The sequence below is a fragment of the Dermacentor albipictus genome, chromosome 4 (genome assembly GCF_038994185.2).
Source record: "Dermacentor albipictus isolate Rhodes 1998 colony chromosome 4, USDA_Dalb.pri_finalv2, whole genome shotgun sequence".
NCBI classification, from domain to species: Eukaryota; Metazoa; Arthropoda; class Arachnida; order Ixodida; family Ixodidae; genus Dermacentor; species Dermacentor albipictus.
In genome coordinates, this window is record NC_091824.1 from 143,566,887 (window position 1) to 143,581,067 (window position 14,181).

Genomic DNA, 14,181 nt, shown 5'->3' on the forward strand with positions numbered 1-14,181 from the left:
TGGAGCGAAGTGTAGCTGCTGCTGCTTATGTTCTTGAAAGTTGAATTGAAAGTCCCTGCGTTTGTAAGAGCAGTTGTTGGCACAATAACGAGTAAGAGCAGGTTGGTCGTTACAGCTTTTCACTGCATACTGGATAGCTTTATAGTGAAGCTGTTCAATTTTCGCAGGAGCCAAGGCGACGAAACTGGTTGAGGTGGAGTCGTCTCGCATCGTTAACGTGGATGGCCAGGTGCAAGCTTCAAGTAACAAGGAGAAAGCGGGTGAGATACCTTTCGTATACTTTTTCTTCATAATTAAAGAAAGAATGAACGTTACAGAAGTCGAAGTAAAGAATGTCTTTGGTCATTTAGGGGCATTCATTAATTTAAAGAAATGCCAATACTCAGGCTACATAGAGATCGCGCAACTGGAGATTGCCGATACTGCCCCGAAGTATTTGGCGCTGTGAAGTACATATGCATTCGGTGCTTACATTTAAAGAATCAGCTGGGCACCAGTGACCAAATCTTTGTCTTTCATCTTACCAGTTAGAGGCATCTTGGTCTGGGAAATACTTGTGAGGCAGCACATGCCACTTCAAGCGATTAACAGGGTCGTTTATTTGTAATTTGTAAGAATGTCTGTGGTATGCTGATTGCTTAATGTTGTTTTCTTGAATCTGGGTGGCTAGAGTAACGATGGAACGGTTCAATGTACACAAGAACATATTAGGCTAGAAGTATTATGTTTATAGAGTAGAAAATATGGCGGCTCTTTAAGATGCCATTTTCGTTCGAGCGGCTACCAGTGATGCTAGTTATAGACACGATAACGAGACTGCCACGAGAGTGCGACGGACCACCGCACACGGCATTTACGCAAGATAACGTGCATAGATGGGGGCCCAGGGAATATTAGGTCTACGGAGAATACCTGTTGGTCTACAGCAATAAGCTCAAGTGAATGAAAAATTTGCAAATTTATTGCATAAGTTCGAATTGCTTTCAAAAGTGTAATAAGCGCATAGATATTTATGCACAGCTTGCTCCAGTATATTCGGTCATCGAATGCGGACAAGCACTGTGAGTTCTTATTTCGTTGACCAAGCAGATGAATGATAAACGTTAAATATCAGTTTTTCTTTCTCAGGAAACCAAAGAAATCATTCATATATATCAATTCTGTACTTGGCTTGCGAGCTTTTAGCTATGCCCAATGTCATATCGAAGCCCCTCAAAATACTCGCAACAGTTAGTTTTCACCTGTTGAGCGTGAATATTTGTGTGTTTCAGCCGTAGCCATTTTGAGTGTGAAAGTTTGTAGGAGGCGAAAAACAAGGGCGATTTCACCTCTATTCACCATAGCAGTAATTCTTTAAACTTTGTCCCATTTTATGTTAAAACGAACATCTGAGGTCCTTGAGGTCCGAAGACCCATCAGAAATAGGAGCCCTTATAGAAATACAACAAAGCGCAAAAAAGGGAGTTCTACCACGGCTGTTGCTCTGTATTGAATTGGTGTTTGCATTACATATATTGCATGGCCTTATAATACACTGGTGCTTTCCTTTGACTCTTGAACTTTTCCTTTTGGCTAGTCTTTGTCGTAGAACTTGTTCATTGCAAGGATGACTTGATCCCGAATTCTTTGGAAATCTTGAAGTCAAGCATCTTGTAGCTGCTGAAAAAGAAATAAAAAAGGTAGCTTAAATGTATTGTTGCGACAGACTCCGTACTTTTGAAAACCGCAGCCTGTATTCACGAAAAAGCTGTTACGCTAAAACTGTTCGTGAGAGCAGATTGCAGCCAATCATGGTGTCGTACACGTTGATAGCGAAGGCGGCCGGCCAATGTCGAATAGAATTTACGAATGAAACGTTTGTGCATTCGGACCCTGAAAAATCTGTTCTATAGTAGTGTAATCTTTCACCTCTATCCACATGTTGACGAGTTGTGTGCCCTAGATGCCTGCCGAAGGGCCCAGCGTACGTCAGGGATGTAAATTGCCTAACACTGTGCCGTTCCGCGTATGAGTGGCATAAAAGTGCCATAGAAACTTGCGAGGTTCAAACTCAATTGAAGTCATAGCGCTGGATTGACAGGGACATGAAAGACGACAGGACGTGCCCTATTCATGTCTTTCATGTCCCTGTCAGTCGTCTTTCAATTCCCTGTCAATCTAGCGCTATGACTTCAATTGATGCAACGAACCAACTAGCCCAAAAATCTGCATTCCTGGATGTTCAAACTGTTGACATACAGAAGTGTTAGATTCTTTCGGGTTTGTGTGCAAGAATATGTCAAGTGTGCTTCACGCGATTACTTTTCTTTATATCACCCACTTCTCTTGTACAGTGTGGCAGTCGACGAACGCGTAGGGTAGAGTTTCTTTGCTGTTTGTCTTTTTTGCTAGGACCTGACGACACAGAGTGACAGTGAGTGTACACTGTACAACAGGGGTAAGAAAATGGGGCCTACCCCATTAGTGTTTGCGCCATGCGCGCAGCGCGCGTGGGATTTCTGGAAATCAAGGTTACACGAAGGGAAGGAAGATAAACACACCATAGAGGCTTTCCATTGTTGCAGCCGCCCGCATCACCGGACCAAAAAGCGTTTGAAGAGTGCATGCATAACCCACGGGTATTCTATGAGTTTTGCTTGCTTAAGAAGGCATGGGGATTATAGATCTTGCAGTTTTTAAAAGGGAAGGTTCCCCTAGGAGTTGCCCTTAGAAAGCGCATACATGTGTAGATAAACAGAAAGACAAAGATATAAGGAGAAAGGCCGGATGTGCGAGCAAACGGGAACACACAGTTTTCTACTCTGCTCGTAGGGCGAAGAAAACGAGAAATGTAAAAGTTACGGAAAGGGGAAGGTAAAACACCAACAGGCGATTACAACACCAGCATGAAAAAAAAAATAAAGACACATCTTCTTTTAACGCCTTTCTGGCGGATCCAGAATGCCCTTCCTTTTGGATCTTCCAATGCTTAGAGTAGCGATCATATGCTACAAATTTCTTACTTGGTTCCTGCGTGAACTGTGTCGCATGCATGCCGGTGGTCCATTGACGACACATCCGAAACATGTCCCATGTAGTCGATGCATTGGATATTCCAAGACCAGACTTCATGTGGTGTAGACACGGCGGAAGTCCCGTTACTCTGCGCGGTGCAAATAGGCTACGCAGCCTACTTTTCGGCCGTGAGCAATGTGTCAGTTAATGCGTGATTGATAGCGCGTGTCGTCCCTTAGTACTTCATTTTTTAACTTCTGCTGTTCTATGTTGCACTATCTTGTTGATTAGTTACTGCTACACGAAAAGGAGCAGCCGTCATCATTGTATTGTGTCTTCTTATTTTACTTTCCATTTGGGATAGAAATTATTTGAAATACGTTGCATCAATCGTGTGGCCAAGAAACACTTTACTAAAACGTTGTCCACATAACAGGCATTTCAGATCACGTGATGTAGTAGCAATGCGACCTTCTGGAATGTATGGTGTGGTGGATGTACAGTGACAAACAAAACAACTGCGACTTGTTTTTCAGTGTTTGTCGCGCTAAAATCAGTTTGAATGACTTTCCAAGATAGAGTCTGACATTTTGCGTTCATCATTTACTTTAATGTGGCCTGAATTGTGGAACTCCTACAAAAGCTGATTAAGTGGCTTCGAAAGGCTTTGGGCACCTTTTCCACAGACTATTCAGTGTTTGATTCAGTGAATACTTAATATGTCTTGTTTAAAATCAATGTCCTGGATTGGTTTAAGAAATAGTAATATGGTGATCATTAAATAAATGTTGTTGCTCAATGCACGGTTTAACGTATGCACCAATGTACATTGTTGTCGTGAAATGTCGTAAGCCATAATGAACTTAAGAAGGTGCATCATACTGAGCACAGTACGTGGCAAATTCGTTAAGTTGAGCACTCCCAGAGGTCAGCAGATGCAGCAGCGTAGCAAAGTGGGTGTAAAGGGGAGGGGGGGGGGGAGCGAAGTTGGAGGGGCACAACGGGCACGTGTCTGGCCCCTAAATTTCTGTGTTGCGATGCGGCTTGTCTAGCCTTTGTTTTTTGCCTTCACCCTCCTCTTCTCTCGCGCGCGCACGCCACCCCCTCTCCTCCCAACACCCCAAAAAAAGAAAAGATTTCTGCCTACACCGCCGCGCACATAATAAGGAGTCAGGCAAGATTGTTCTGTTTGAGTGCATAATTTCCAACACACCCAGTGGAGCTGTCCCCACCTTCTACTGACTATGAGCAGCCACCATTAAACGCGTACCGTTTGATGAACTCGCTGGACAGTTGCATTACTCTACCGGAAGGCAGTGAGTTCCTAATGCACCATATGTTTCCCTTGCTGTTAACGAAGCCAATATCCAGTTATATATTCTACGAGAAGTTTCCTTGTCAAATTGAAATCGGCAGTGATAATAAAACTACATATTTTGCTAAATTGTCTCTTCCATCGCATTGGCTTGCAGTGAAAGACGCCCAGACCGGAGCGACGCTCGCGAGCGTCAAGGAAGCGTCGCAGTTGGAACAGCGCGGCCCAGGTGAACGGCCTCACAGCGTGTCACGCACGCAACTCGACGTGCCGGCGCTAGGCATCCACGAAACCAAGGTAGAGGACTCCAATAACAACAACAACAACAACCTGCAACGGCAGCATCAGCAGCAGCAGCTTCTCCCTGGTCCTGGCCTCGCCGAGAAAAAGAACTATGTCCCGTACTCCTGGAATGCTGAGGAACCCGACCGTACCGACGTGCGTGTGACCCCCTGGTGGTGGAAATGTTCACTACTCATTCTTTGGCTCGTTGCTCTGCAACCAGATGGAACTCATATCCGGCGTGTTTTCACCACGGCGCCGCAGGCGTCGACGCGTTTAATTGTGATGTTCATTAGGAAGAAATGTAATCGACGTGGTTACTGGAGAGGTAGGTAGTTAACAATAAAGACGCGCAGCCGCCAAGGAACGTGAGACTGCAAATAAGATTAAACTGCGTTCTATGTAGCTCATGTTTTAGAGAGTTTCAACAGGAAGCTTTAGCTCGGGCCCATTTCCGATGCCAAATAGATGTAAAATGCAGAAACGCTTTTCTGAGATAACCACTGGGCCGATGTTAATGAAATTTTTTGTCATTGGAAACAAAGTAAGATTCTTGTCATTCGTTTAAGTGGAATTTTGATTTAGGGCTTGAATACTTTAAAAGGAATTTATAAAAATTGGTAAGTTTAAAAAGAAAATGGAAGCACGAAGTTCACAAATTCATGGCTCTGTACCAAGAACAGATGTTGTAGTGCTTTAACTGCATCCGTTAGAGAATCCAAACCGGACGAATTTGATCTATCAATTTATACCATAGGTGAATGTTTTACATTGTTTACAATAGTATAGCAAAATTCCTAGTGACATATTGGTGGTCTATTTGAGAGCCATATATAATGCATTAATGTTGCCCGCTTTAGATCTGCTATTAGATGTCATTTGCAGATTTGCGATATCGCTTTTCTTTGCTGAGTTACAGAGCTGTAGTGGAAGTACTGACAACTGGGCGAGTTGGTATTGATCCATATTAACTGCGCAACTAAACGGGAACAAATAAGGAACAAGCGACACAAGCGCAATTCTCAACTAGCTTGTTTCAGGAAAAAGAATTAACACTTAAATACTTTACCGTCACATGACTACCCTGCTGGTGGAACTCATAACCACAAAGAAGGAAGAAGAAGAAGTTTGGTTCGACACAGTCGCACTGCTGTCTCGCTCCCGAGTGTTTTTGAATTTTTTCGAGGTTTTGCCAAATATATTTGTCGAAGACGTCGGACGACTCGCCAAGGTACCTTCCCTACCGGAGGCCGGGGGGACCTTCGCCTCCCGCCGCTTCGATAGGAGCCTGCAGAAGAGCCCGATCTGGTAGCGGTGAGAGCTCCGTCATGACTACGCCAGACCTGACACCGGGCCAGAGGCCACCGACTGACCCTGAGAGCACCCGTGGCTGTAAGCGATACCAGACTTCAGAAACAGACGACGAGTCTACGCTTATTGACGATTGTGACATAGCTGACATCACAGATCTGGACGATGAAGGCTTCAGGCTTGTGCGTCACCGCAAGAAGAGGACCGTCGGAATCCCAGTGATTATTACCCCTGCCACAGAAGGAGCCGACCTGAAGAAAGTAAATCCAATTGTTCTGTCTACGGAAATTGAAAAAATTCTTGGCACATCGCCAGTTAGGAGCCGATTTACAGCTCAAGGAGCCCTGCTTCTAGATGTACAGACAGAAGAGCATGTGAATTCCCTTCTCAGCTGCAAGTCAATCTCAGGGACTGCAATATCAGCACGAGTGCCCAATTCGTACATGCAAAACACGTGCATTATTAGAGGAGTACCGAAGTGGTACACTGACGAGGAACTGCTGCTATACCTAAAACCACAAGGTGTTCATCATGCAAGGAGAGTCACGCGACGCGTCCAAATTCCTGAAACCGATTGGGAGTCCAGGCGAACCAGCTCCGTGGTCCTTACGTTCGCTCCAAATACAGACCGTCCAGAGAAGATCAACTTGGGCTTCACAAGACACGAGACCATTGACTACGTTGAGACACCACCTCGGTGCTTCAAGTGTCAGCGCTATGGACATGTGGCCAAGTACTGCCGTGGTGAGCAGCGGTGTAAGAGATGTGGAGGACCGCACGATTTCAAAACATGCGCGTGCAGCGAGAACTTTCTATGTGCAAACTGCAGTGGGGATCACCCAGCTAGTTATAGCAAGTGTCCTACGCGTGCAGCGGCAATAAAGCGTAAGAAAACGTTTATCTTGGGGCCAACAGGAAACGCTGAGAAAAATGCGACGAAGAAAAAGACAGAAAGTCACAGAGAGTCGGACGAAATCAAATGGAGCTCAAAGAGTGAAACTGATTTTCCAAGCCTGAAGCCTTCTCCAGGAATCCAGGACACATTGGTGCCATCGCGCAGCGGACCGGCTAAAGCAGTCAAATCAGTGAACAGAGGCCCCGTCGAAGACAAGACTGCTGAACAACCGGAGCAGCGAAGTTATGTGTCTGCACTGCAGCGACCCGAATCGCGTTGCGATGAAAAAAATCAACAGGAGGACTGCCAGCAGGTGCTACGTGCTCTCTTCAAGGCCTTGCGATCACACATAGAAAAGATGCCGGCGAGCTCGATGAAGGAAATGCTCGAAGTAGTCCTGGCTCTCGAGTCAGTGATTGTAAGCTCTGCCTCTTCTTAAAGCACCAAGCAATATGGATGCGGTCAGGACACAATGTTCACCATCTCGTCCACAAGTGCCACTTATTATGCAATGGAACTGTGCGGGTCTTGCGTGCCACTTACCTGAACTGTCGCTTTTCTTACGCAACATGCCTGTGCCAATATTGGCCCTGTCCGAGGCTGGTCTTCCAAGTTCCAGATCAATTGCTGGTTATGTCGCACATGGAAACCAAAGTATTCCGACATTTCCGAACGGTAGCGCCATGCTATATGTGAGACGGGAAATACCACATTACGTTCTACCAGTTCAAGACCTTTGCAGCAGTGCATTGGAAGTCACTGCTGTACAAGTGCGGCTGGGAAACCGAAGTCTCAGCGTGGCCTCCGTATATGTGAGCTCTCGTCAGAAGGTCCCGATGGGAGAAATTATAAGAGACCTCTGCAGCCGCTGCCCAGCTCCGAGGATTATATGTGGGGACTTCAACGCGCACCATACTCTCTGGGGCGACAAGACGACTGACGCACGTGGAAAGCAAATTGTTAGAGCTTTAAACACCGAGGGACTCTGCGTGGCAAATGACAAACAGCCGACGTTTTTTCGACCACCGGCCTCTTACAGTGTCATTGACTTGACGTTACATTCAACGGACATCCTCGCATCGTCAACCACTAGCAAAGATAGAATGGGCAGTGATCATTTTCCTGTCTTCGTTAACATTGCTGGATATAGAACCAACGGCCGAAGATCCTGTCCTGTGACGCATTGGGATACGTACAGGGACGGCCTAAGCGAATCATCTGGAGACCTGTTCACGGACATGCTACGTAGCAAGAGCTTGGCTACCGCTGAGCTGAAGCTACCCGACCACTTCCCCGCTCCGGATCTAAAGCTCAAAAATCTATGCGCTGCCCGTAGAAGAGCGGAACGGAGGCTGATGAGGACGAAGGGTGACCCGCCAATGAAGACTATATACAACAGGATTAACGCAGTGATTCGGCGGTATACAAGGAAACTAAGAAGAGATCAATGGGCATCATTTTGTGCAAGCCTATCGGTCTTCACACCAGTTCCAAGGATATGGTGGGTCGTTAATAACCTTGCTGGAAACTTTCGACCACACAAGCCATTTGAAGCCCTAGCATTGAAGTTAGGCAAGACACTTGCTTGTCTTGCGAATGCGTTCGCTGAAATATACTCTTCTGGCAGGTCAGCCAGCACAGCCGACCCGCCTCCGCCGCTATCCTCGTCCCTAATGGATGCTCCTTTTACACTCAGAGAGCTGGAACTAGCCATGAGCAGCCTCCGACGTCGCTGTGCGGTGGGACCTGACCTTATCAGTAATCAGATGCTGACTAACCTACCGGTTGAGAGGCGGCGTGATTTGCTGGCATTTTTCAACCAAGTCTGGGCCAGTGGGGCTATCCTACATTTATGGAAGGTAGCATGGGTGGTGCCGGTTCTGAAGCCTGGAAAGAATCCTGCAGCTCTGGACTCATACAGACCGGTATCACTGACTTCGTGTGCAGCGAAGCTAATCGAGAAGATGGCATGCACAAGACTCACTTGGTATGTCGAGCAGGGTCGAAAACTACCATCGTGCATGACTGGGTTTCGGCAGCGTCTAAGCGCTCAAGACAATGTGCTGGACCTGCTAAGCCACATAGAACATTACAGTGTGGACGGCCTGTCGACACTTGCTGTTTTTATGGATGTCTCTAAGGCTTACGACTACGTGTCTCGAAGAGCCATCATCAGCCAGTTACAAGTTATAGGCGTCACGGGTCATCTCTTGCACTTCATACATACGTTCCTTAATGATCGTCGCATCAGAGTTCGTCTTGGCGACACCTTGAGCGATGAAATACGTATATTTCGTGGTGTGCCACAGGGGAGTGTTTTATCTCCCTTATTATTTAACATTGCCATGAGTAGCCTCCCAACAGTACTAAACCATCGAACACCAGTGAAGATGTCTATATATGCCGATGATATCTGCATATGGGTCTCCGGCTACCAGCATCGCCGCCTCGCACGAATAGCCCAGGGAGCAGTAAAAGCAATTCAGGGTCACTTGGCAACGCTTGGATTAACACTATCAGCAGAGAAATCATCATTCGTACTATTTCCTGGACTGAAAAGAAAATCTACACGCTTGACGCTGACTTTGGACGGATACCAGATTCGACAGGTCACCAACGTCCGATTTCTGGGCGTTACCTTAGACCACAGGCTACTCTGGCGCCGCGGTGTTGACCACGTTGTGGCATCATCGTCACCCAGGCTACATGTGCTCAAGCGAGTCGCTGGCATACGCTGGGGCAACCACCCGACGTCAATGCTACGGCTACATACAGCGTTGGTTACCAGTCGAGTCCTGTATCAGCTACCTCTGATGTCACCCTCAGACAGCCAATACGAGCGCTTAGAAGCCATCCACAGAAAAGGTATCCGACTTTGCCTTGGAGTCCCACAGCCAGCGTCAAACAAGAAAGTGCTCTACGAAGCTGAGTCACGCCCTCTACGACTTCAGGCTTCCGAGGCTCTGATGATCCAGCTTCTACGATTGAGTGAGTCTACGCCCGGTAGAGCCCTCTTACGACGTATAGGTAACAGACCGCGCTCACATTTTTATGCAGCATTGAACACGCTTCGCGTATTAGGATTGCGCTGCTCGAGACCGAGAGAAAGGATAGAACCACCCTGGACATTCGAGGACATCACATGCAACTTAAGTGTACCACGATTGCAATCAAAGAGCTGCATTCCATCTGCAGAAGCCAAGGCATTAGTCCTGGAACACCTGAACACGACTTACCCGAATCACCTACAAGTATACACAGATGGCTCTGTCAAGGCAGACGAAGACCGCTGTGCAGCTGCATACTACATTCCCTCTCTAAGATATGCGTGGTCTGGGCGTCTGGACTGTATAGCCTCGTCGACAGTTGTGGAAGGCGTAGCGATAGCTTCTGCTCTGCGCAAATTAAAGACTTTGCCTCCGCAGAATGTGGTTGTCCTTACGGACTCAAAGGCCGCATTACAACAAGTATACCGTGGTTTGCCATCCCTCAAGTTCCCACGCAAATCCCTAGCCATCGTGAAAGACCTCAACAACAAAGGCTTCACAGTAAAGTTTCAGTGGATTCCCTCCCACATTGGTATCTCAGGAAACGAAAAAGCTGATGCGCTTGCATACGCAGCGCTATATCATCCTCCCAAAATCAAGGCTCCAAAGAGTAATCAAGTGCAAAAATCTGAAATTCGAAATCACTTTGCGTCGCTTTGGGTTCCACCGCATATGCCCTGCGTAACCAAGAGATTGCACCGAGAGGAAGCCTCACTTCTACATCGTATAAGGACAGGATCTGCTAGCACACCGACCTGGTTATTTAAAACGGGACGAATAAATTCTCCAAACTGTACGGCATGCAACGAGACAGGAGACATTGATCACTTTTTGTGGTCCTGCCAGCAATTCCAAGATGCAAGAGACACTCTCCTGAAGAATTTGCAAAACAAGGACCTTCCGCATGCGCGCCTGCAACACCTTATATTTCCCGAGGGATCAGTGATGGCCCGCAAAGAAACTTCACGTCTCCTCATCGATTTCTTAAGAGAGACCGGTTTGATGGACATATGGTGAAACCCATCAGCGGTATTGTGCGAGACGCTCGGGCGGAGCAATTGCCGGCCTTGTTCGCCAGGCTAAACCCGCCTGTTGCTACAATTCACCACCACCACCATCATAACCACAAAGAAACAATAAACATAAAAGAAACGCTATCTACCTTCGACTGGACCAAAGCTACAAAATTGTTAATCAACTTAAACGGAAGTCGCGATACGTGTTGTGCAAGAAGGCAAATTATTTATCTGACAGTGTGATGGTGGGCTGATTTACACATGCCTCACTCATGTTTCTGACATGAAACGCCACTATGATTCGCCTGTAAATTTTTTTTCTTGGGAAACCGAAAGGATGCGCGTGGTCGTCATCAAAGCGTTACAGAGTTGTAAACTTGATAATTTCCTTTTTTTAAAAGCTTGCGGTTTACAATTTTTATTTAAGAATCGGTGGTCTAAATAAAAAAAATTTGCAAACAACAGTCACTAGATTTTAACCTTTACTTTGAAATGCAACAAACCTCATCAAATTTGGTGCAATGTTTGACGAGAAAAACTATTTTCATTTCCCCGAGCTAAAGCTTCCTCTCAAGGTGAACGTATCATCGCCGATGTGTCACCGTGATACTGATAGCGTATACGGGAATATCTGGGCTGGTAGAAACATACTACGACGACGTGGTAAAAGATAATGGGTTGAAGGTATACGAATGTTGCCCAGCGAAAAAAAAATAATCCAGAAATACCGTTATAAAGATTAATATCACTATCGATATCTACATGCCATCTGATGCAAACCACAGTCGGTCATTGCTATAAGCATTCTGTTCTTTTCGGTTGATCACAGCATCACGAAGTGTCGTGATTGGTGCTAATGCCATCTGAGCCTGCACTGTCATGGCAATACAATGATAAGAATGCCTTATGATGTGGCTCAAAGACACTGTTTTGCGTTGTTGTATTTTACTTGGGACACTGTACCACGCTCACTGTTCAAATTCTTGTGGGAAACTGTGTAGTACTAGGCGTGTAAAAGCATTGAACACGTGCTGCTGGGCGAGTTGGTTATGCATGATTACAACGAAGGCGCCAAATAAAACAAAGGACGAGGACGTGGTTGTCTTGTGTCTCGTTCCTTCGTCCGTTGTTTTATTTGACGCCTTCGTTGTAATCGTGTAAAAGCAGGTGTATTAAGGTGATGCTATCGCCATTGCCACCAATAGGTAAATTAATACTTTTAATAAAGTTAGGCATATTTACAGCTATCATATATTATGATCAGCTGTTAATGTGTAGCTGTGGCCATTCGCGATTTCCGTGTAGTACACATCAATTGTAGCCTAAGGCCCTACTATAAGCGAGCTGAAGGACACACCTCTCAGCTTTCGCAGTTCCAAAGAAAATAAATACACGTTGTCTTTGTCTTGCATCTCCCATGCAGTACACCCCTACTGACCTGGCTGAATACATCCTGAGGACAGGAGACGAAGAAGGAGTTGCCATTGCTGTGGAAGAGCTGCTCAGGCAAGGAATGGTAAGAGGCTGAATATCAAGTAAAGAAACCGGAGTGAGCCTCACATGTATAGCGCTGGATAAGTGTGCAGTGTGATACGAAGGCACATCTGTCCTGCACAGCACTGGTCTCAAACAGATACATTACCGAGTTATACACGGCCCTGAGTTTTTTTTTCTAGCAGTGGCGCGTCCACTTCTCATAATTTTAAAGCGATAGCTTTCTTTAGCTACTTCACCCACTTTGGATGGAAGTCTGCCAGTCTAGCACAACGAAAGCCGAGAGGAGATTCATCTTAGATCACTAGGTAGGCCCTCACTGCTGTCTTGCCCAGTAGACAACTTGGGTCACTGCGTACGTGCTGTTGGGCATGTGATCGAGCAGACAACTTCGCCACTGCATATGCGATATTCGTATGCGCGAATTCTTGGCCACTACCCCAGAATGGATGCTCCAAGGTGACACAAGGGGTGGCATAAGGTGGCACATTGTGACACAAGTGTGCTGCTATTGCAAGGCGATTATGCTGTGTTGTTGTATCATTTGACATAGTTGTTGGAAGCGCGATTTCCACTTGGTGTGTCTGCTGATGTGCCCATAAGAGTTCGGAATTAATTGATGACGTGGAGATATGCAGCACTACTCCAGAAAGCTATCGCTGTCGTCGACAGTCATCTTCGAAGATTTCTGTCACAATATTTTTTGTCACCGTTCTAATCGGTAGTAGAATGTTAGGCGTCCTAAAAGACGAACCTCTCCAGTTTTAGTAAATATATTCGCTCTGCCTCATTTCATGCTTCCGCGACACACATGTATAGCTGGTAACGTGACCACCCGAGTATGTTTCTATCGTTTCTTACTGGTACAGTAAAGTACCATTTGGCAAAACCCCACCGACATTGAAGATATTGTTCAATAGGACATAAAAACTATGCAAAAGAAAATGAACAAATTGGGGGTTTTCTGCTTCAGGAATATACCACAAAACAGTTTTGCAAGTGCTACTCGTAAAACGTTGAATGTAGATAACGTTAAAGACATCGTTAAAGTTTGCCTGCCTTTCTAAGCTCGCTTATGCTAGTTTAGTTTATAGACTACTCAAAATACAGCTGTAGCTTAAAAGCACGTTCAAGCGCTAAGGACGGAGAGTAGAGGAGACACAGAGCATGGTACTATCATTTTTTTCCCTTTTTTATGTGTCCTCTAGTCTTCGGCATTTGCACTGTAGAAATAATAATGCACGTGTTGCTGGAATACCCCCTAAGTGCACAAAAAAGGTAGCAACCACGCTACAAATTTAGCACTCTGAGCAACCACTTATTCTCACTTGGGATAATACTTGGATGATGGTCAGTAAGTGGCCTTGGAAGAACAGTAAAATATTTTTTATCAGTACGGAGGTGGTGCTTAAAACATTACGGTCGATTTTAGGCAGTCACTCAAGCTCGTTTTTCATCTTTCGTTTTTTCTTCCTCTCTTGTGCGTGCTCGAGTTCTCTTGTGCGTGCTAAAGTGTCGTTTTGCAGGACCTACAGCACTTACATAAGCGATAGTTTGCGGAAACGGCACCACTTCTCTCCGCTAAAACAAAGGACACGCACTCCCTATGACGGAGTTGGCGCCCTTGCAACGTCCCTGCTTTAGTGGACGATGTCAAACACCTGCCGTGGATGCCTAGGGGCTTTGGCGTTGCACTGTCAAACCCGAGGTCGCGAGGTCATACACCGGCCACGGCGGCCGCATTTCTATGAGGGCAAAATGTGAAAACGCCCACGTACCGTGCATTCGGTGAACGTTAAAGAATCCCAGTTGGTCAAAATTAGTCCC

General features: G+C 46.0%; 1 protein-coding gene across 1 annotated transcript in view; it reads left to right on the plus strand.

Moving 5' to 3' along the window:
• The window catches only part of LOC135915438 (translation initiation factor IF-2), a 63,849-nt gene that overhangs the window by 33,244 nt on the left and 16,424 nt on the right, over positions 1-14,181 (plus strand). The window contains exons 5-7 of the mRNA XM_065448515.1: positions 168-260; positions 4,467-4,747; positions 12,284-12,376. Coding sequence (XP_065304587.1) covers positions 168-260; positions 4,467-4,747; positions 12,284-12,376 — 467 coding nt within the window. The remainder of the gene's footprint in view (positions 1-167; positions 261-4,466; positions 4,748-12,283; positions 12,377-14,181) is intronic.